General features: G+C 39.4%; 3 protein-coding genes across 20 annotated transcripts in view; 1 reads left to right on the forward strand and 2 right to left on the reverse strand.

The window, feature by feature from the left end:
- LRP2BP (LRP2 binding protein) overlaps window positions 1-1472 on the reverse strand; it is a 32491-nt gene extending 31019 nt beyond the window's left edge. Inside the window, exon 1 of the mRNA XM_086380044.1 lies at window positions 1212-1472. The gene's annotated coding sequence lies outside the window, so the exon portion shown is untranslated. The remainder of the gene's footprint in view (window positions 1-1211) is intronic.
- Window positions 245-18072, forward strand: ANKRD37 (ankyrin repeat domain 37). 12 transcript variants are annotated; one of them, XR_015156136.1, is made up of 6 exons: window positions 264-1122; window positions 1342-1494; window positions 2220-2392; window positions 2913-3116; window positions 5436-5562; window positions 17896-18072. XR_015156136.1 is itself a non-coding variant. In XM_086380062.1 (5 exons), coding segments are annotated over exons 1-5 (477 nt in total). In that variant the 5' UTR covers window positions 245-1095; the 3' UTR covers window positions 3367-3597. The 12 variants fall into 12 exon arrangements, 9 of the variants coding, with proteins under 9 accessions (XP_086236188.1, XP_086236183.1, XP_086236182.1 ...); XR_015156137.1 differs by having other exon boundaries at window positions 2301-2392; XM_086380062.1 differs by lacking the exons at window positions 5436-5562; window positions 17896-18072 and adding an exon at window positions 3366-3597 and having other exon boundaries at window positions 245-1122; window positions 2301-2392.
- UFSP2 (UFM1 specific peptidase 2) lies at window positions 3660-23151 on the reverse strand. 7 transcript variants are annotated; one of them, XR_015156133.1, is made up of 13 exons: window positions 23089-23151; window positions 20113-20191; window positions 17038-17221; window positions 16890-16956; window positions 16745-16787; window positions 12988-13145; window positions 12398-12590; window positions 10863-11009; window positions 9984-10148; window positions 9661-9785; window positions 8091-8167; window positions 6460-7185; window positions 3660-3826 (listed from the first exon to the last, which is right to left on the reverse strand). XR_015156133.1 is itself a non-coding variant. In XM_086380039.1 (13 exons), exons 5-13 carry the CDS (start codon window positions 16751-16753, stop codon window positions 3740-3742), a joined length of 1086 nt encoding a protein of 361 aa, XP_086236165.1. In that variant the 5' UTR covers window positions 16754-16787; window positions 16890-16956; window positions 17038-17221; window positions 20113-20191; window positions 23089-23151; the 3' UTR covers window positions 3660-3739. The 7 variants fall into 7 exon arrangements, 3 of the variants coding, with proteins under 3 accessions (XP_086236165.1, XP_086236164.1, XP_086236163.1); XM_086380039.1 differs by having other exon boundaries at window positions 7061-7185; XR_015156134.1 differs by lacking the exon at window positions 16745-16787 and having other exon boundaries at window positions 7061-7185; window positions 10868-11009.
- Between the last annotated feature and the right edge of the window lie 189 nt (window positions 23152-23340).

The raw sequence follows: 23340 nt of genomic DNA on the forward strand, positions 1-23340 counted from the left end.
ACGGTCAGCCCTGCCCACGGGGAAGAGCGCCAGTGGTCATAACGTCCATGGCCTGGTCTTTTCGTTTATCCACTAACTCCTCACGAAGAGTGCGGGGCTCCCGTCTCAGCGAGCTCAGGGCTAAGAGCTGGGACCACCATTTCCCCAGGCAACAAGTCCAGCACTGTGCCTGACCTGTCTCTGAGGGGCCACATTACAATGGCGGGCTCACTTTACGTCACTCCCGGAAAGGGCATAGTGTCATTTTGGGGTGAGGGTGAAGCAGTCCTGTGGGAAAACCTAGCCCCTTAGCTCACGTTAGGCGCCCCTCCACCACCACCCCTACCCCTCCAAACCCCCTCAAGCTCTAGCTTTCCTAAATGTCCAGGGCCTGAGGGACAGAGGCAAGCCTAGGGCGGCTTTGAACACGATGACTCAGGAATTTTCTTTCCTGAGGAGCCAGAGGCTGGGGCCACGGGGGTCCAGCACCAAAGCGCAGTAGCAGCTTCCAAAGGTTGCGCTGCCACCCAAGATCAAGATCCTGGTAGCTCCCTCATTTCCTGGTTACGTGCGCGCCAGCAGAAACCAAAACCTCCACCCGCGACTTCCGCTTCCCCAGAAGGACTAATGAGCTGGGCAACAAGCAGCGTGAAACGTGCCGAACTCTCAGCGCCTCATGGCGGCGGGTGAAAGCCGGCAGTCCTGACGCCAGTCTTTCACGGCGCATGCGCAACAGGACCTGGGCGGGAACGGCCTCAGGACTCCACCCCGAGGCGGGCGGGCCTGACACCTCCCCTTGGCCAATCAGCTGGCGCATCCTCGCGGCCTCCTCCTCACCCCCGCCCCCGCCAGCCTCCCTGGGCTCCTGGTTACACGTGCTACTGTTTGTGTACGTGCGGCTGCTGCTGGGCGGAGAAAGGCGGGCCTCCTAGGGTTGGGCTGCTCCGGCCGAGCCGCAGCTGAGGCACGGCGGGGAGGGGCTGGCCCCCTAGCTCTGGTGATCTTTTAAATTCTCCGGCTCTCGGGCGGCCTGTCCACTCTTAACCTGTCCGTCTGCAGCGAGTGCCGCACTGCTCAGCTCTCCCAAGGACTCCTGTCCTCTACTTTAGGCGGGAGATGCTGCTGCTCGATTGCAACCCAGAGGTGAGATTCAGGCTGCTTTTGTCCGGCAGACTTAAGCGTACAGATGTCTGTCTTCTATAGAGGGCTAGATAGGGTGAAGGTGTACTGACCACTTGGCGCTGCTAAGTCAAGCCTCTTCAGAGTTGGAGGGGTTTTGGAGTGGCGGAGGACTTCAATCTCCGGAGGGCAGGAGCCTGGACAAAGGCGAGAAGGGGTGCTGGAGCTGTTCTTTTCTCGCAGGTGGATAGTCTGAAGCATCTGCTGGAGACCGGGGCCTCCGTCAACGCACCCCCGGATCCCTGTGAGCAGTCGCCCGTCCACTTGGCTGCAGGTGGCGGCCTTGCTTGCTTTCTTCTCTGGCAGCTGCAGACGGGCGCTGACCTCAACCAGCAGGTAACTAGGTAACTGATTGTTGCTGTGTGCAACCCTCCCCTTCACCCCAAATCCACACAAACATTTCTTAGACACCAAGATATTGTCGTTTCAGTTATTAGAAACATGACTAGCACAGTGATGCCTATAGAAGTGTGAGACACTACGTAACTTTAGTTTTCCAGTAGCCACATTAATGAAGCGAAACATTTTAGTAAACTGACACAATTAATCAAAATTATCATGTGTAATCAATGTAAAACATAACTGATATATAAATATATCGGATATGCCTCCTCACCCTCCGTGTATTTTACATTGACAGCACATTTCAGTTCAGACTAGCCACATTTTAGGTGCTCATTAGCCCGATAGATGGCTGCTGGCTACTACATCGGACATTTCCAGGGTCTACCATTCATTTCCAAAGGAACTGCTCCATTACAAAATTAAGTCTCAGGGTAGCACAACTTGTAAGACATGCTCACAATCAATATAATTCCTTACAGAACTTAAGGTAGTTTGCATCTTCCATTCAATGTTAAATTTTAAATTGTAATTTTTACTTCTGTAGGATTCTATTTTGCTTTTAATCACTTAAAATTTAATGTATGTAGCTGTGACTGCACATGCTTTTATTAATGACAATTCTATATTTAATAGGGCACCAAGTGAACTTTACTTTAAAAAAGAATTAAAAGATTCAGTCCAGTACAATGCAGTTCTAACCCTACTTCCTCAAATAGCTTCCTCAAGCAATAAAGCTCACTCATCAACTTCCACAAGAGTGTTTTGGGGAGACTAAAATATGCTGTCTTGTCTGTAAGGATGTTTTTGGAGAAGCTCCACTACACAAGGCAGCAAGAGTTGGAAGCATGGAATGCCTCAGTCTACTTGTAGCCAGTGATGCCCAAATTGAGTGAGTATGGAATCAGTGACTTCAAATTTTATATTTTCTTGGGTTAATCAGACTCCTGCAGCTCAATTACATGATGCTTGCCTAATTGATAATGTAGTGGTACCATTTAAATATTAACTTAGGCTGTTAAATTACCTGATACTATTCAAGTAAATTAAAAAATGGATCCTAAACAATCAGAGGTGCAGTTCTTTTCATGTGTCATGGCAGTATTACATCTTAGTTTTGTTTTTAAAAATCCATTCTATAGATGTTCTCACTGATTTCCTTTGTGTACTCACTCATTGTACTGAAAACAGAATACTTATTTGTGTAGAAATGAAGTGCCCATTCTGGGCTGTCCTTTGTGCTAAGGACAAATAGTGAGCAAACATGGAATTCCTCTATGCTTCCTTTACCTCTTTTATTCTGCAACCAACATTTGTATAAGCCCAAAGCACCTTTATTAGAAATATATTTTTAAAAGGCTAAAAACAACTGTCAACTTTTACTTGAATACTTTTTTTTTTTTTTGTCTTAGTTTATGTAATAAGAATGGGCAAACAGCTGAAGATCTTGCTTGGTCATGTGGATTTCCAGAATGTGCCAAGTTTCTTACAACAATTAAATGTATGCAGACAATAAAATCAAGGGAACAACCCAATAAAGATCATTGTGTTCAAGTGCTCAGACTGAAACGAAGTTTTGGAAGTGAGGAATATACAAGTGGGAAAAGGAAGTGTTGGTAAGTAATTCAGTTTCTTCCTTCTTCCTCCCTTAAGGATTTCTTATTTAAAACAGAATTTATTGTTTCATTTAAATATTGCCAGTCTTATGTCTTGTATATCTTTTCATTCTCATTAACACATTTTAATACTGGATGTAGTAACTACTGCTAGACTTTAGAGACCAAAAATTGTCCTGCATGGTAGAAGACTGGGGAGGAAAACTTTTTAAAAAAAGGTTTTAATGTCAATATGTTTTTCAACAACAGATGTACTGGTCATGAAGAGGTGAGGAGAAGGTCTTCACTTCATGCAGGTCTACCGCTCAGCTACAAGCTGTGGCTTCAGGCTCATCAAGTGTGTCTAAACTCCTTCTAAGAAGGAGGAAACCTTTCTTCTAAGCGAAGATAATGTTCAAGAATACATGTATTTACATGCCTATAATGTTCTGGGTGTGCATGCTTTGTCTCGTAACTTATTAAAAGAATGTCTAAAGAATAATTGTTTTGTGATATTTACAACCTTTGGAAAAACTCATAAAAACCATCAAACTACCCCCAGGATTTAATTTGAAATTAAATTTATTCTTTATCAACAAAGTTACAAAGTACAATTTTGATACAGTCTTTGAGTCCAGGATATTTTAAATAGTATTTGGTCTCTGAGGGAGGCATAAGTTATAGTAAGCATCCTTGTTCCAAAACTCTGGGCCCTTCCATCCACACCAGCCCTAGATGTGGGAGAAGGGAAAGGAAAACCTATTACAAAGTTACAGGACTACATAACTGAAATTGTAACATTTTACAACTGAATCTTGCAGGAAGACTGTAAATACCTATACAATGCAAGTATCTGAATTCCTATTAAGCACAGAAAAGTAGCTTATTTGGGTTCATTTCAGATAGAATTTAAAAATTTTAATTCTGTATTTAATCATAGGAATCATTTAAAAAAGGAAAAGCTTCATTATGGTACTATTACTCAATGTCATATTTTATTGATTTTTAAGATGTATGGTTTTATAATTCTGGTAGTCGATGGCATGTGATAATTTAACTGCCGCCTGGCTCCTCTGTCCATGGGATTTTCCAGGCAAGAGTACTGGAGTGGGTTGTCATTTCCTCCTCCAGGGGTCTTCCTAACCCAGAGATGGAACCCGAGTCTCCTGTGTCTCCTGCATTGGTAGGCAGATTCTTTACCACTTGAGTTATCAGGGAAGCCCACCTAAGTAGGAGGCTGCTGGGCATCCTGGCAGGGACCTGAAGACAAAGGTCATAGTTCCTACAGAGGAAGGTGGTCTGTTAGCCTGTTTTTCAGTGTGGAGGGGAGAGGGTTGAATAGAGATGTTCTTTAGGTCTTTATTGTTTTTCTGATTGCAAAAATAAGATACACATAAAAAAATTCAAATGAGGTGAAAGTAAAAATTAAAAAGTCCTCTACCAGTTCTGTTCCCCCTGCCTACAGATACCACCAATTAAGTCTCGTTTATTTCCATTGAGAGTCATTTCTTTACATAAAGTTCTTTTTATCATCTCATTTTTTCAGCAAAACTTTCTCTAATGAATTTCATGTCCTAAAATCTGTTTTCTTAACGATAGAAAAAGGCTTACACTTTCTGTTTTAATCTTTCACACATGTGGGCCATCTCTAGGTAACTGGTCTCAAATTTTTTTCAAGAGAAGTGGGTAGAGACAGCGCCCAAACCAGCAACTGTGGGGATAAGGAGAGGAGCCAGACGTCCTTCTTTTGAGGCGACTGGCTTAGGGAACTTATACAGGAAAGCTCCCCAAGTGGGTAGAGAGGTCAGGCAGAGGGAGGATTGTCCCTCCGGCCCCTGACATTGACTGAATGTGTCTAACACTTGTATGATGAACCCTAATCTCCAATGTGCTGGCATCTGAAGTGGGGCCTCTAGGAGCTGACTACGTTAATGACAATAGAGCCATCATTAGAGTGCCCAGAGAGCTTCCTCATCCCTTATACCACGTGGAGACAGTGAGGAAGTCTGCCGTCTTTGAACTAGAAAGTGGGCCTACCAAATCAGCCGGCACCTCCATCCTGGATTTCCCAGCCTCCAGAACTCTGAGAAATAAACCTCCGCTACTATAAGCCGCCCCCTCTACAGTGTTCTGTTACAGCATCTGTAAGGCTTCTCAGTGCCTTTAAGATAAAATCTGAACGCATGTATCTCAGCCTGGCTCTCAGTGGCCATCCTGACTTAGCTTCTGCAGATCCCTCCAGTCATCAGCCACCTCTCTCCACCAGTTCAAGTCATGTTAAAAATGCCACAGTTCTCAGAACATGCCCAGCTTCCCTTTCACTTAGAGTAATCTCTGCAGGGGCGGCCTTGTAAGTGCCACCGAAGACACCATATTTTTGGGAGGAAGGAATCCTTTATTGTGGAGGAGGAAATAGCAACCCACTCCAGTATTCTTGCCTGGAGAATCCTGTAGACAGAGGAGCCTGGTAAGCTGCTGTCCATGGGGTTGCACAGAGTCGGACACAACTGACGCGACTTAGCATGCATGCATGCATTGGAGAAGGAAATGGCAACCCACTCCAGTATTCTTGCCTGGAGAATCCCAGGGATGGAGGAGCCTGGTGGGCTGCTGTCTGTGGGGTCGCCTAGAGTCAGACGTGACTGAAGCGACTTAGCAGGAGCAGCAGCAGCAGTCCTTTATGGACTCTCCTTCTTTGTCCTTCTCTACAAAGGACAAAGAGCTCTTTAAAGATCCATTTTAATACCCTCAGTGCTTAGGATAGTGGATGGTAAATATTAGGTACTTAATGAATGTCCAATGAATGAACACTTTGCTACAGAAATTGCTCCTATTTTCAGGAAGATATGTATACCAGCCAAGAACACGTCATAGACTTAGAAGTCCAAATGCCTTGAAAGAGAAAATTGTGTGTATGTGCCATTTAAAATTTTAAGAATGTGTTTATATTCTGTTAGTATTTATAGATGCTCCAATAATTGGCAAAAGACTTTACTAAAGTGGGGATAAAAGAGTTCAGCTACATAAAATACTAAAAACTCTTTACATAAACATCTCATCCATAGGGCTTTACTAATCTCATATAGCTATATTCAGTTTTGAAGATCTCTCATAAGTGAATTTCAATGTTAAACCATCCATTTCCCCAGAATTCCCTATGATTTCTGATTTAAGAAATCTTTTTTATTGGTACTAATGACTTATTTGGCAAAAAATATAAAACTTTTTAAAAATTCAAGTGTGTATTATAACACTTGCCTCCAAAAGATTTAGTACAGGTTTCATGGAAATTTAGTACTAATTCCTCATTAAAACTCAGTACTAAATCTGAATTAGTTGCCTATAAATTAACGTAAATTTATACCTCCTTTAGCTGGTAGTTTGAAGTGAAGTGAAGTCACTCAGTCGTGTCCAACTCTTAGCGACCCCATGGACTACAGCCCACCAGGGCCTCCGTCCATGGGATTTTCCAGGCAAGAGTACTGGAGTGGGGTGCCATTGCCTTCTCCAGCTGGTAGTTTAAGCATTAACAAATATTCTTAAATTTGTTTCAAATTCAAATCTTTCATAGAATGAGATTAAGTTATGTGTAAAATATATATATATATATATATATATAAAAGCAGTCAAGTCTCCACAATGTCCATCATACTGCCAATTTTTGGTTAATTTGAAAATTATAAACGTTATATATTTTACTCTTTTTTGAGGCATTGATAAATCTCACTATTTTCACAAAAAGCTGTAAAGTCTCCAAAGGAATATATTTATGAGTTTCAAACTCTATTACTTTAGTTCCCCCTGCCCTTCATACCTAGAGAGAGTTACTGATCACAGGCTTAGAGTCCTTCCTTACAGTGAGGATCTCTGCTCTCAGTTTACAATCCATCTTTCTGTTAGCTTCCGGTTCTCCCTCCTGGTTTGGGGTTCTTTTCCTTGTATTTATTTGTTAAACAGACACTTACCTTTTCCAAAATAACCTGCAGATCTTCAGCACCTGTATAATGTGGATCTAAAATCAGAAATTTTATCTGTCCTGTAATTTCATTCCATGCAACTCCTAGTATTGTGTGAGCTAAAACTCCTCCCCCTATAGAAGAGGAAATAAAGAAATGAGAGGGCATATGTTACTCTCCACTTCCCATTCAATTTCAGTTGAAAAAAGATTATTTTGCCTATGAATTGATCTAACATAATATTAAAATTGATTGCCCTAAACTGGAAAAGACATAACATCAAATATACTCTGAAAAGACAAAATCACATCTTTAAGACAGAAAAGATACAATCACATCTATAATCATATTAGGTTTCTATGTCACTTTAATATTCATGGGATTACCTAAACTGGATTTAAAAAGGGTCAGAGGGTCTAAACTCCTCACAACAGGGTAACAATCATTGCTGTTGGTACCTCTCTCAGCAGACAGGCCGTGTTCTCTCTGCTCTGAGTACCTCTAATGGTGCAGCCTGTCTACTCAGTCAGTACTTTCTGTAGTTTGCTGACATCTGTCTACCTGCATTTCTTACACACCAGTCTTTAGCTTGCCTTCTGTCATCCAGGGCAAGTCTTATTTCTCATAGAATTGTGAATCTTTAGATTAGCTAATCCAATTCTCTTGTTTTACAAAGAAAGCCCAGAGAGGTTAAGCAATTTGCATAATGTCACACAGCGAGCCAAGTTCCTGACAGCCAGGACAGATGCTATACTGAGTGACCACTGTCTCTTTTCCATTCTGCTCTGATGTCTATTTGAACACAGTTATCAAATCTCTTCTTAGCCTTTACTCTTCTAGTTATTATAATCTTTTTTATAACTTTCCTCCCACCTTGGAAATTTAAAAAAATATCCAGAGGTCAGTATGCCTGATGTAAAAGCTAATTTTAATACGTTTACAAAGGACTGATATTATGTGCCATTATGTATTTACATTAACGGTAAGTTTCACATACTCTCCATCTACCAAAAGAACACAAGATTCCAAAACACCTTACCAATCATTATTGGAGTTCCTTCACTCTGGAAATGATTAGCCAGTTCCCGTCCCTGAGAGGCCATTTCAGAACCTTGGCTAGAAAGAAACCAGTTTCTATCAGATGAACTATTCTGAAGATCAAATGAGCTTGGGAAATAATGTTTTCTACTTTTTTGGTTTCTTTTTTGGTTATTAAAAATATAGATATAAATTTAAGTAAAATTAAGTGGTAGGGAACTCAGAGCAATTGAAAGAAATACAACCTCTAAATATTTAAGGTCACTAAATGAGCTAGGAAAGAAGATCTTGATTCTTTGCTTCTAGAACTGCATAAAGAAGGTTCTGGACTTTTAACCCAAGATTGAAAGTGGTCACTTTGATACTGAGGGGATTCTTATGGGTGGATTTACTTTCAGAAGGATAGGTTTTAAATCCTGGGATTTTGTCTTCTTACCATCAAACTCATCTGTAATTCCTCATCTTTAATCTGGGACCAAAAATACCTGCCCTTCTACGTGACAGGAGATTCCAGGACTAAAACAGACAATGTCTGTGAAGCCAGTGTGAAAACTGCAAAACGTTTTCAAGTACAACATATTTTTAGGGAATATTTCAATATCATACAATTTTTACTTCTGAGAATAGAAAAGATGAAATTTTTTTTTTAGAATGGAGGTGCCAGGTGGTGCTAACTAACCCTTTGCTCTTGCTTCGTGAGGAATGTATGAAGCAACATTTTCATGTGTCAAAACTTTCACTTTTTAATCACCATCTACTTCACTACTTAATCTATTACTTATTTGTTAACACTGACTTCCATATCCAATCCAAATTCCAACTGTGAAATCAGATGTACTAAAGTACTTGGACAATAAGGATAATGACATTACAGTTATCAAGGTTGTCATAATAAATGTATTAAAAACATAAGCTCATATATAAGGAGTAAGCTAGAGATGGTCATAGAAATCAATCTTATCTAATATTTGCTCATATTTTAATACTAGAAGTGTGATTAGAATAGTAATATTCTATTTTTAATAGATAAGGAAAAGAAAATTTCCTATTATAAATTTCCTATTTATAAATTTTATATTCCTATATTATAAATTTCCTATTTCCTATATAAAATTTCCTATTATAATACATAAGGAAAAGATAAAATTATATTTGGATACATGATTAGTTTCTTAAAATCTCAGGAAGCAAAAGAGTAGGAATAAACAAAAAGGTCAGTCATAGATCAATATTTGATTTTTCCCTTCCAAGAATTCAATGACTTCTCCATTAAACAACCAGACCTTCTGTAACTACTCAAAGTTGACATATTTCCAAGTTTTCCTCTTCCAGACTAAGACTAGGCCTAGATCGTACAAGTACATATCACGAAGTTTACTGACAAACATCTTCTAAAAAATAACAGCAAAAAAATTTAGGACTGGAAAAAATGAGATTTATAAAGCAAGGGGGCAAGGTGGAGAAAGAGAAAAGAGCAAAAACAAATTGGGGGAAAAATGCACTTTTTTCTTTCAATAAAAGTGACAAACTCTCTTTGAAATGATTTCTCAAATTTCTTAAAGTTTCCTTACCTGACAAACAGTATTTTTGAAGTCACACCAATCAAATGGTTTAGCACCAGCTGCACCTCGATAGATCCAATCCACTGCCGTGATCCAACAAATGTTGCTGGTTTGTCCCCAGCGTCAACTAGAGCCTTTATTAAAAATACAAAAAAAATCATGCACAAGACAGCTATTAAAAATTATGTATAGGGCATTTCCCTTGATTACCAGTATATATGTTTTTTCCCTTCAAAACAGAAGTCATCTGGACCATGAGGTAGGTATAATTATTTAATGGTATATTAGGGTTCATGAAACATCCATATAATTCAAAATGGCATGTTCTGTACCTGCTGGATTTCTCTGTGTGTTGGAATGGATCTCTCTGTGTATCCCTGGTGTTTGAACCAGGAGCAGATAGTCTGCAGAGACCGATAAGCACAGCCCCAGCCATTGTCATCTATTCGATCCTGCATATAATGATGGTAACCATATGTGCCCTGGACCACATAAACCTATATAAAAAGAAGAAACACAGTAAAATATTAACTGTAGATGTATATATTTGGAGAAGGCGATGGCACCCCACTCCAGTACTCTTGCCTGGAAAATCCCATGGATGGAGGAGCCTAGTGGGCTGCATTCCATAGGGTTGTGAAGAGTCGGACACGACTGAGCGACTTCACTTTCCCTTTTCCCTTTCATGCACTGGAAAAGGAAATGGCAACCCACTCCAGTGTTCTTGCCTGGAGAATCCCAGGGACGGGGAAGCCTGGTGGGCTGCCGTCTCTGGGGTCGCATAGAGTCGGACCCGACTGAAGTGACTTAGCAGCAGCAGCAGCAGATGTATATATTATATGTATACATACGTATATCATCTATTAAGATAACACTATATACATACACATGCTGGAGTCATTTACTTTTTTCAGAGCTAGATTGTTACTTTTAGTGCCTTATAAAAATTAAAAAAAAAAAACAACTCTCCAACTCTTTCAGTGTATCAGTGTATTACTGATACAAAAGTGAAGTAAGAACAGTATGAGAAAATAAAATTATAAGACAATATCATTACATAAATGCAAAATTCGTAACAAAATATTAGCAACCTAAGTCCCGCAGAGAATAAAAAAATAATTAATCATAATCAAGTATCCACTGGGCACAAGCAAAAAACAATTAATGACACTAATGATCAACCAACTTGTATAAATAATTACTAAACTCACCATACCAGTCTCTATGTTAGGTGGATTGAGATAAGTATGTGGATTTCTAATGTAACCATCTTTGTATGGTTCATCTGGAAAATGATAAGCATTAGACCTTTTGAAATAAGGTCTGTCATGAGGCAGATTGAAGACATCGTGTAATTCCTAAATAAAACCAGAATCAACAGCAAATAAGAGAAAAAAGGTTAAATGATATAGGTTCCTAGTCAATAAATAAACCCAAACTAGATACAAAACAGAAAATTTACTATATACTGGGTATACAAGTTATCAGACACTTATGATTTAATTCATGAAGGTCAAAGACGATGAGATTTAAACTAAAACCAAAAAGGATTTATTTTTGTTTATCTATATATAACTAAAACCAAAAAGGATTTTTGTTTATCTATGTATATGGATAGAAACTGGAAGAGAATATAGAAAATTGAAAATAATTTGTTACAGTGAAAGAACTGAGATAATTTAAAATTACTTATTGTAACACAGTCTGCTAAAACAAATCCAGGCTAAAGACTAGTTTTTAAAGTCTTGTAAATGAGTAATTAACAATGATATAACTATACCAAAAAAATCATGCTTAGGTTTTCATTTTTAAAAATCATGCTTAGAGTATTTAACAAATATAAGGGGTAGTGATTAGATTACAGAATGGAAATTGGTGGTTTAAAGACCAATATGGCATCAAAATAAAAATAAACATATATGTTTAAAAGGCAACATATTCCTGAATGTATAAAAACATGTAATAGTTACTCTGAAAGTCTGACATCTTCTTTTTGATATCTCCTATGTATTCAAGCAGTTTGAATGAGATCATTAGCTTGTGTAACTGTTGCCTCTGCAAATCAATTCATTTGGCACTTACAGAGAGGCACAGAGGGTTACAGTGTTACATCTCTTTTCAGGAACACAGATTGGGAAGATGTTTCCATGGTATAATTTGATGGGTACTAGGCAAGGCCACATATCAAAAATATATACTAACAAAAATATATATATATATACACACTATCGAACCAGTCGTTTGCCAATAAATCTCATTTCTTTGAATGCTGATCATGTTTTCTTCAAAACACCTCTAATAAAACCCAAATGATCCTGGGAGGTGGGGATGGAGTACAACAAATCCTAATTAGAAATAAGATAAAATCTAATTTCCCTTCTCTAACTGTAATCTTGTCTCTTTTATAAATCTGCAACTAATGGGAAAGAAAAGGAAGTTATTAAATAGCATTCATCAGCCTCTCTAGGCATGTAAGCATCTTTTCATTCTTAAATTTCACTATAGAAATATAACATATGAACTTCACCGAATATATGAAATTAAAATGTTATATATAATTTAGCATAATAGTTTTTTAAAAAGACTTTAAAAAGTTACATGAGAACAGACATTAAGTAAGATGTAAAGCCAATAGTGTTCACCCACACTTGATAAAATTAAATCACAAAACGCTATTTATTAGAAGCACAAAATTAAATGCAAAATGAATGATATTTTTATTTTTCTAAGAATGAATTGATTTTACCTTTCTATAGGCCTGCAGCTGACCATCTGGAATTCCTGATGGATATGAAATTGTTACAAGATTTTTTTCCCCTGGTAATAAAAAGTGCAGTGGTTCAGGAACCACAATAGATGTTCCTTTCATGTATTTCAAAATGCATTTTTCCATATCAGTTAGTTGATTATGAATTGCATCAACTAGAAGTTTACGAACTCTGTGGGGGGGAAATATACAAGTGCATTAACAAAAGTTATAATAGTTATGATACATGAAAGTGTCAAGTTTCATGTATCAATATATTCCTGATATGCCCTTGATAGGACTGGGTTTATTAAAGTAAGTCTAAATAATAAAAAGTTAATGTTAAATAAACTAAATTTCCTCTATGCAGATAAATGGAAAATTCTATAGGTTTTGCATATTATCCTACTTCCTCAATAAACACTGAATTACTAGATGACTCTTAGTTTAATAATAAACAGGGAGTAAATCACAGTAAAAAAGAACCACCACCACCCTAGATATGCCTCAATGACACTTAAAAATGGGCTTTGATTACTTTGGGGGAGGGCCCTCATTTAACGGTGGCAGTAGTATTAGAAAATACCTACTTTCCCCACGTTTCTTCTGGAGTAACAGATAGAACTGCATCAACTGGTAAAGTCATACTAACATAGTGGTGTCCTCCGCTTTCTCTTTCAATAATGGGCGTTACGGCGGCCAGAGGGGTTGACACTTCCAGCATCAGATCTATATTTACTATTTGATGCTGCAAAGATAAACAGTAATAGTTAACTTAAAGCACACTGAACAATAATATAAAAGGTAAGTAAAAGGACTTTTTAAGGACCATATAAACTATATTACTGGAGAAGGCAATGGCAACCCACTCCAGTACTCTTGCCTGGAAAATCCCATGGACAGAGGAGCCTGGCAGGCTGCAGTTCATGGGGTCGCTAGGAGTCGGACATGACTGAGCGACTTTACTTTCACTTTTCACTTTCATGCACTGGAGAAGGAAATGGCAGCCCACTCCAGTGTTCTTGCCTGGAGAATCCCAGGGATGGGGGAGCCTGGTGGGCTGCTGTCTCTGGGGTCGTGCAGAGTTGGACACTACTGAAGTGACTTAGCGGCAGCAGCAGCAGCGAACTATATTACAGTAAATTATTTAAAAGCACAATTCTCAGCTTAAAGAAAAATTCTTCTCTGCTTCAAAATAATCTGAGGAGAGGCACAGAGTGAGTGGGAAATGAAGATGAAACCAGACCGATCATGTATCCAGAAGCATTAAAAGTTCACTATGGTTCATTGTCTTTCTTTGGGATTGGAATGAGTGCACAACTGCACTCATCTCATACGCTAGTAAAGTAACGCTCAAAATTCTCCAAGCCAGGCTTCAGCAATATATGAACCGTGAACTTCCTGATGTTCAAGCTGGATTTAGAAAAGGCAGAGGAACCAGAGATCAAATTGCCAACATCTGCTGGATCATAGAAAAAGCAAGAGAGTTCCAGAAAAACATCTATTTCTGCTTTATTGACTATGCCAAAGCCTTTGACTGTGTGGATAACAATAAACTGTGGAAAATTCTGAAAGAGATGGAATACCAGACCACCTGATCTGCCTCTTGAGAAATTTGTATGCAGGTCAGGAAGCAACAGTTAGAAGCAGGTCAGGAAGCAACAGTTAGAACTGGACGTGGAACAACAGACTGGTTCCAAATAGGAAAAGGAGTTCGTCAAGGCTGTATATTGTCACCCTGTTTATTTAACTTATATGCAGAGTACATCATGAGAAACGCTGGACTGGAAGAAACACAAACTGGAATCAAGATTGCCGGGAGAAATATCAATAACCTCAGACATGCAGATGACACCACCCTTATGGCAGAAAGTGAAGAGGAACTCAAAAGCCTCTTGATGAAAATGAAAGTGGAGAGTGAAAAAGTTGGCTTAAAGCTCAACATTCAGAAAACGAAGATCATTGCATCCGGTCCCATCACTTCATGGCAAATAGATGGGGAAACAGTGGAAACAGTGTCAGACTTTATTTTTCTGGGCTCCAAAATCACTACAGATGGTGACTGCAGCCATGAAATTAAAAGACACTTACTCCTTGGAAGGAAAGTTATGACCAACCTAGATAGCATATTCAAAAGCAGAGACATTACTTTGCCAACAAAGGTCCGTCTAGTCAAGGCTATGGTTTTTCCTGTGGTCATGTATGGATGTGAGAGTTGGACTGTGAAGAAGGCTGAGCACCGAAGAATTGATGCTTTTGAACTGTGGTGTTGGAGAAGACTCTTGAGAGTCCCTTGGACTGCAAGGAGATCCAACCAGTCCATTCTGAAGGAGATCAGCCCTGGGATTTCTTTGGAAGGAATGATGCTAAAGCTGAAACTCCAGTACTTTGGCCACCTCATGTGAAGAGTTAACTCATTGGAAAAGACTCTGATGCTGGGAGGGATTGGGGGTAGGAGGAGGAAGGGGACGACAGAGGATGAGATGGCTGGATGGTATCACTGACTCGATGGACATGAGTCTGAGTGAACTCTGGGAGTTGGTGATGGACAGGGAGGCCTGGCGTGCTGCGATTCATGGGGTTGCAAAGAGTCGGACACGACTGAGCGACTGATCTGATCTGATCTGATGGTTCATTGTACTATATTTGTATAGATTTAAAATTTTCAAAAAAAAAATGAATAAACAAGATACAATACAACAAATCAAGACAACTTTTAAACATATGTTATGACTATATACCTCTGCTCTAAAGACATACTAATAATGAACTCTATTAGAAGGTTTGATTTTGATAGTGGTATGGAAAAACAATTCTGAAAATGCTTTCTGTGTATTAAACAAATTTAGCAAAATATTAAGAGTACTGGAAGCCAGGTTTCTCACCAGGAGAAGGTTAGGAATTGTGTGAGGCTGAAGTATTACTGGGGGTATATGATTTACACGGGTAAATATTGATGTGTGCATTATATATGTATAGTATGTGTACATACATGTCTGCCTTCCTTGGGGAAATGGCTGATTCCTGAGATGAAATAGCAAAAGTACATGAACCTGGAACATCCTTGGAAGAAAGTATGAAGTATTCAAAAGTACAGTATCAAGAGGACACTGGAGCCAGCATGAAGTTTCTCTTGGCCAAAGCAGAAAATATGAGCATCAAAATAACTGATGACAGCTAACAGACAACTCATTGCATAAAACAGGAATCCAGGCTTCCACGCAGTTAATACACAGCAAAAAGGGAAAGCTCTTCCTTTCAGTACAAAGGCATCTTGTAAATATAAAAGGAAACAAGAGACTTAGAAAAAAATCACCACTTTGCAACCATCAGATTAATGCTAGATTCTGACAACAATTATCAATTGATGTTAGAAGTGTTGGGTAAAAACTTGATGAGGAATAGGATATATACATAAACTCAAAGCATCTTCCCGCAAGATACCTTCTAATTATTAGGGCAAAAAATAGGACCCTCACAGTAGAGAAAAGTGGCAGTTACCACATTAAGTGATCAACGTTAACGTCATTGATATGAGAACCAACTAAGCATATGCCTCTTTCACACGACGTGCTGGGGACACACGTTGCTTCTTTGGGATTCCCATCAACAGTGACCACCTGAACCCACCATAAGGCGGCTGAGAACAAACTCAAACCCAATCTGAGAAACATTCTATAGAATACCTGACCTGTAACCCTCAAGATGTCAACCTCCAATAACCGGTAACTCTCAAATCCTTATCCAAAGCCCATAGTTTTTTTGTACACTTCACATTTAAAAATCTCATAGCTCAGGTTGACACCTCACTGGTGTCTCAAACACAGTATGACCAACACTGACCTCATGTCTTCCCCATCTCCCATCTTTACCCAAGCAATAAGCTGGTCATCCCACATCCAATTAGTCTCCAAGTACAATCCTTTTCATTCCTTAAATATTTCTTGTATCCATTCCCTTCTCTTTATTACTATACTGGTTTTGTTCAGACTCCCCTGAGTGGTCTCTGTCCACATCTCCAACCTCATGTCCACTCTATTATTCTCACTAGTCTGGAAGAATGCTACAGTCATATTAAATATTAACTTTGTACAACTTCCTGCCTTGAAGTAGCTGCTCCGTTTTTTATCTCTAACACTTGGCAAAGTTTGTGGCATGTGGCAGATACTCAACAGTACTGGTTCAAAAGTCAACAGAACCAAAACTGTGAAGAAAAGTAAATCACTTATCATTGACTATTTCATATAGCATAATGCGTCACTGTCATGTTTCAGAATGATCCCTTTTTAAGTAATCTGTAAACATACTCAAGGACAACAGTTTAGATATATAAAACAGAGGTATAACCTTGGGCATGTCACTTAATCTTTCTGGACTTGAATCATCTGATCTGTAAAAAAAAAAAATAAATAAGAACTTTCTAAGATCTCACTCAAAGCCAAATTCAAGGACTGAAAATTTTTATCACTAAGAAGACAGGTGATTTGCTTACCATGTCTGATAACTTTTTATCTTTCTTCTTTGTGAATTTTCGTTTTGTATTTTCTTCCTGTTCAAATCTAAAATTTTAACACACGGAGATGTTTATAATATGAAATGATATTGTAAAAACATTTCTAGCAATCTTCAAGCATACTCACTGAATAAAGCGCATTACGTCCGTACAGGCAGAACTGTCGGTCAGCTCTCCTGGGATGGTGTTCATGTCGCTGTTAGGCCATACGTACACTGAACTGTGGCAAATTCTGAACACAAGGGCATTTGAAGAAAGCTTTGTTGACAGGTCACTCAGTACATGCTTTAGTGCGTTCTTGATAAAAATTTCTAAATTAAAAGAACACAAATAGAAGTTATATAAAAAACTGCAAACTTTTCAACATGAAGGCATCCAAGCACACCAAAGTAGAGCACAGTAAAAGTGACCCCCAAATATCCATTCCTCAGATTCAATAATGTACGAAGTTTGTTTTGTCTTTAAAAAAAAATGGAGATAAAATTCATAGACCAGAAAATCCATTCTTTTAATGTGTACAATTCAGTTGCTTTCAGTATACCACAAGGTTTGCAATCACCACTATCTAATCCCAGAACATTCCGCCACCCCCAAATAAACCCTGGACTTCCCAGCAGTCATTCCCCATCCCCCCACACTTACTTATGGCAATCACTAATCTACTTTTGGTCTCTGTAGACTGGCTTACTCTGGACACTTCATATGAATAAAATCACACATTTTGTGGCCTTTTGTGTCTGGCTTCTTTCACTCAGCCTAATATCTTCAAGAATCAACCAACTGTGAATCCATCCCTAGCATGAATTAGCACTTCACTCTTTTTTATGGCTGAATAATATTCCATTATATGAACAGAACATACTCTGTTTATTCATTTGTAAACTGATACATATTTGGGTTGTTCCTATCTTTTAGCTATCATGAATAATGGTTTTACAAATATGTGTGCAGAAGTTATTGTGTGGATATGTCTTTAATTCTTTAGGTAATAACCCAGAAGGAACTGCTGGATCATATGGTGACTCTCTTTTTGTGGACCTGTCCGACTGCTTTCTAGAGGAACCGCATCATTTTACGCTCGCATCAGCAATGGATGAGGATTCCAGTTACTCTCAAAATACCATATTACTTACAGAAATAAAACTCTAGAGTGAGATTTGAATTTCTTAGTAGTTCTCTTCCTCAAACTATATCCCACTAAGACTGTACAAAGTATTGTGTTCTTAAGTCATGTTCATTTTCCTCTATGTGGTATGTCATCAAACCTGGTATTTGTCTGACTTCAATGATTTCCTTTTTACTTAACAGAATTTTTTGAATATAAAAAACATTTTCATGGTTCCAAAGTCAAAGCTATATAAAAAGATACATCTGAAAAAGACAATATTTAAATATTTGTCCCAGTTTCATACTCCTAAATCCTAAACCTGTTTACCTCTGTGGTTAAAATATTTAACTATCACATCGATACCTTGATAAATAAATACCTTGAGGTTGTGGGAGAGAAAGATTACTTATAACAAGTCAGATATAAAGGCATCCTGATATGTTTCAGAAATCCAAATTTAAAGATTTATAGTTTCACTACAAAAGACAAACATAATTCCTGGATTACCTTCTGCCCATCCCTGAAGACCATGAAATATCTAAATAATTGTGATGTCTTTAAAGTTAAACACCTCCGTTCTCAGTATTTCCTCATTAATGATTCCCTTCAAGGAGTGTTTCAAAGAGTTGGGTATAGGAGGAGGAATACTATTAAGTCAGAAAACAAGCTCAAATACATCAATTATTTGGGTAAAAAGTATCTGCAGTCCCTATTTACATTTGAAATTACATCATTATGTCTGTTGACTGACAGATCAGTTATACTTTGCAGTTAAGTTCATAGCAAAGGATAACTTCAATTTGTAGCGAGTTGTAAAATGTAAGGCTTTATCCACAAAAGTGACACCCTGTATGGGAGCTCAGTAGTTAAGTCATGTCCGGCTCTTTGTGACACCATGGACTACAGCCTCGCCAGGCTCCTGTGTCCATGGGATCTTCCAGGCAAGAATACCGGAGTGAGCTGCCATTTCTTTCTCTAGAGGATCTTCCCAACCCAGGGATCCAACCCATGTCTCCTGCATTGGCGGATGGATTCTTCACCACTGAGCCACCAGGGAAGCCCAAGGAACAATACTTTACTGATACGACAGGCCTAAAAATGAGTTTGATTTAGTTCTTGCAAAATGATTCTCATCTTGATTGCACATTAGAGAATCAACTAAAAAACTTACTGATGCCCAAGTCTCTGTCCTTGAGACTTACTTTATTTGGCTGGGGAGTGGGGGTCAGAATGTGGACCAACACAGAGAACAATTTTTTAATATGAAGGCATGGGTCAGAAAGACCATCTTGCATTCTCTCTCTTCCTCTTTCCAAGGGGCCAGTAAATAGTCATCAGCTGGTGATCTTGGAGGAACTCTGACACTGTTTATTCCTCACCTTTCTGAACTTCTCTGTGGCTCCTGACACCCTTGATCATACTTTTCTTGAGTGATTTCATCTAATACAAGGCATTAACTATCATCCTTGGGATACATTAAGTTCTCTATCTCCAATTCTGACCACTCTCCCCCAAGTTTCAGACTCAAATTACCAACTGCCAGCTGGGAATTCACACTTGATGTACTATGGCATTTCAAATGAAACACATCTCAAACACAGCTCCTTGTCATCCTCCTCTGATATCCTTTAGCTTGGTTTGTGGCAGCAGTCAGAAACAGGAAGACATCCTAGAGTTTGGTTTATACCAACACTGATTTTTCTCCCAGAGAACCTGCCTGCCATTCCTAAATCACACGACCTCAAGAGAATGGGTTCTGGAGTCTTACGGTGATGTACTATTTAAGCCTGCGAAGTCTAAGTCTAGCTGCTCATTTACATTATGCTCAGGGTGGATATTTATATTTATTGTCGCAATTTTCTTGGAGAGGGCAGTAAAGTTTCTTAAGGGGACACCTTAATGTGCAGAGGAGCCCCGTGGGCTAGCAGTGGTGGGGAACGCAGTGTCTAAGTTTAAATCCAATTCATATCACTTCTATTTGACTTTAGACAGTTTATTCACCCTCTCACTCAGTTTCATTTTCAAAATGGGGAGAATCTCACCATATTTCATTGCTGCTTTTATAGTAAAAAAGGAGTATCTTGGAAGACCTACCATTAGGAGTAGCTAGCTGAAAAGCTAGATCAAGGCCACCTCTTATTCTGAAGAGTATATCCATAGCCTCTGAAATAACCTAAGACAAATAAAAGCAAAATTTCATTGTAAAACAAAAGAAACTCATCCTTATATAAATTAGAATCTAACTGAATTTAGATTAAGGCATAAATTAACTGTGACTTATCAAATTATTTTATGAATTAATTCCTTGCTTTATGGAGAAAAACACAACACCATAAATTCTGTATTAGATGTTCTAAGCCTTTGTTCCACATTGAAATCACCTGAGGATTTTAAAGTGCCCATTCCTAGGCTACACTCCCAGAGATTCTGATAAATTGGTCTGGGGAGGATATTTAAAAACTCTTCTATGTCAATGATTCTAAAGGAAAAAGGTTGAGGACCACACTGCTCTGGGACAGTATTTCTAAATTATAGTCTTCACAATCATAGGGTTTAACAATGCCATGAAAAGATCAACAGTCAAGAAATGGTTTAAGAATGGGACAGGAACACTAAACCTATTATGATAACAACTGGTGGGTAAGACAATGAGAGGAAACTAATATATCACTGATGGTGGGAGTATAAACTCTTAGAATTCATCATAGGGTGATATGGCAATAGAATCAAAAGCCTTACATTCGTATTCTTGGTCTAGTAATTCTGCATATAGATATTTAATCTAAGGAAATCTGCAAAACACACAAAGATTAGTGTATACGAATATCAGCTTGTCAACAAGAGGAAACCAATTAAATAATTACAAACATTATACAGCAATGAAAAATCATGCTTTATGTGAATATTTAATGCTGTAGGAAAATGCCTGCAACTTATAAAGGGGAAAAAAAAGCACTTGTAAAATGAAATTATTAGCAGTTCTTAATTTGGGTCCATATGCTGAGTTTCACGTAGTTGATGACATATGACAAAAGATATATCATTTTGCTTGGGGAGAAGGGTGGGAAAGAGGAAGGCAACCTCTGGGAAAAGGTTTCAAAGATTTCATCAGATTCTTAAAATATGCCCCGAACAAGATGAAGAACTATACTACACACTAAGAGTCCTATTTTTAACTAAATCAGTAAGTACTACATTTACTGAGCTCTTAAAAAGTAGAAGGCACTATGCTAAATGACTGGACATATACTAATTCTGATACTCAAAATAGGTACCATTACTATTTTTCTCATTTATAATCCCTGTCACATTGTTCCAAGGGTGACTGCTTTTATTTTCCCCCAAGTATAACCTATTGAAAGGCCATGCCCTGTGCCCCAGTTATACTTCTTGGAATTTATCCTAAAGAAATAATCAGGAAAGTTCAGGACAAAGTTAGCTTGAATGCTGTCCACTTATCTTACTGTTGTTCATCACAGCAAAAAACAAACAAACAAAAAAATCCCACCTAAATTGCTATCAATAAGAATCTGTTAAGTATAAGAAGTTGATTAAATGCTATGTACCTATTTGAATAAAAAATATTTAATGGCACTGAAAGATACTAAAGATTAAAGTACGAGCAACATTTCACTGTTACTTTCTGTATGACCTTGTAACTCACTCGAGTGTGTCTTTTCTGTAATACTGGAAAAATATCACAGGGTTGTTCTGAAGGTTCCATAAGAGATTTTATGTGAATACACTAGAATCTCCTTACACTTCTGAATTGAGACTCTCTCTGAAGAAATAACATTTAAACTGAGATCTGAGCAGTAAATAGATAAGAGTATTTCCAACGGAAATACTCCAAATAGTATTCCAAAATTCCAAAGGAAAGAGAGAGGTGAAAGTGGCTGAACCTTTCCCACGGAGGGGCTCTGACTGGTGAAGGCCTGCTTAAAAGACCACTTAAGACACCATAGCAGATGGTTAGATCTCATGGTGCCAAGGACAAGAATAGTTAGAGACTGTGATGACTGACAACCATTTAGAGGTCAGTCCTGTCCAACTCCTTGCGACCCCATGGACTATAGAGTCCATGGAATTCTCCAGGCCAGAATACTGGAGTGGGTAGCCGTTCCCTTCTCCAGGGGATCTTCCCAAACCAGGGATCAAATCTAGGTCTCCCGCATTACATGCGGATTCTTTACCAGCTGAGCCACAAGGGAAGCCCAAGAATACTGGAGTGGGTAGCCTATCCCTTCGCCAAGTGATCTTCCCAACCCAGGGATGGAACCGGGGTCTCCTGCATTGCAGGTGGAGTCTTTACCAAATGAGCTATCAGGGAGGCCCCTGTAGATTCCATAGATGTTCAGGAGCTGCAAAGAGGGCGATGTCAAGGATGATTTCCAGGTGTTTGGCATGAACAACGGTGCGGTGGGTGGTGGCGCAATGACCTGAGATGGGGTCACTGGAGGAAAAGCAGGGTGAGGTGGGGATGGTTAAGTCAGTTTTGAACTTGCTGAGTTTAAAATATATATGGGCCAACCAAGTGGAGGTACAGTTAGTAGATGTGCGGCTCTGGAGCTCAGAATACATCTCTAAGCTGGAGATACAAATTCTGGAGAAAGCACAGGGTGTAAAGAAGAGTACTGAACACACATCTAGGGATACCGGACTGCAGCAGAACCTGCCTGAGCAGTCAGGGGGAAACCAGGGAAGTGTTACCACCACACTGCCGAGAGAACAAGAGGTATGTGGAAAGTTACTCTTCTCTTTTCCAGGTCCACTCTTTCTTCGAAACTTTTAAAAACCTCTTATGATTCCCTCGTTCTCAAAATGCACGCACAAGGGAAGGTGCAGGGAGAACGGTGGAGCCGGGGAGTCGAAGGTCGTCCGGGGGCGGCTTCCCTCCGGCTCTACCCGGAGGGGCCAGGCCGAGGACGAGAAGGCCCAGACCAAGGCCCGGACCACCGGTCCCCGGCAGATCCAGTTCTTTCAAGGGCCGCAGAGCCCCACTTGCAGGCAGCTAGTGAGCTCGGAGGTGACCACGCAGGAGTCGGTGGCGAGCTGGGGAGGAATACTCACCATATCAGCTACGCGGCGCCGACAACAACGCAGAGGCTCGCCCACCACTCAGGAGGCTGGCTCGGAAGTGGTTCCGCCGGAGGGCGGGATTTGGGAGGGCCGACTACCGTTCCCAACATGCCCTGCGGCGTGCGTCACGGGGCGTACCACCACGCCAGATCTCGCGGGGGGATAACGGGGCGGGGAGCGAAAGTCTTAACGAATGATGGATGCAGGTCCTCCGCATCTTCTTGACGTCTTTCTGTTTGTGTC

This window comes from Bos grunniens, chromosome 27 (genome assembly GCF_055505025.1).
Source record: "Bos grunniens cultivar Pamir isolate PY7600 chromosome 27, Bosgru_T2T1.0, whole genome shotgun sequence".
Classification (NCBI taxonomy): Eukaryota; Metazoa; Chordata; class Mammalia; order Artiodactyla; family Bovidae; genus Bos; species Bos grunniens.

Coding starts and splice junctions, on each gene's coding strand:
- UFSP2 (XM_086380037.1), bottom strand. Junction 13,146..16,889: donor ATAAAAAGTTATCAGACATG/GTAAGCAAATCA, acceptor TTATCTTTGCAG/CATCAAATAGTAAATATAGA. Junction 10,149..10,862: donor CTAACATAGAGACTGGTATG/GTGAGTTTAGTA, acceptor CTTTTTATATAG/GTTTATGTGGTCCAGGGCAC.
- ANKRD37 (XM_086380055.1), top strand. CDS start 1,096: ATGCTGCTGCTCGATTGCAACCCAGAG. Junction 1,495..2,219: donor GCGCTGACCTCAACCAGCAG/GTAACTAGGTAA, acceptor TTCCTCAAATAG/CTTCCTCAAGCAATAAAGCT. Junction 2,393..2,912: donor GCCAGTGATGCCCAAATTGA/GTGAGTATGGAA, acceptor TTTTTGTCTTAG/TTTATGTAATAAGAATGGGC.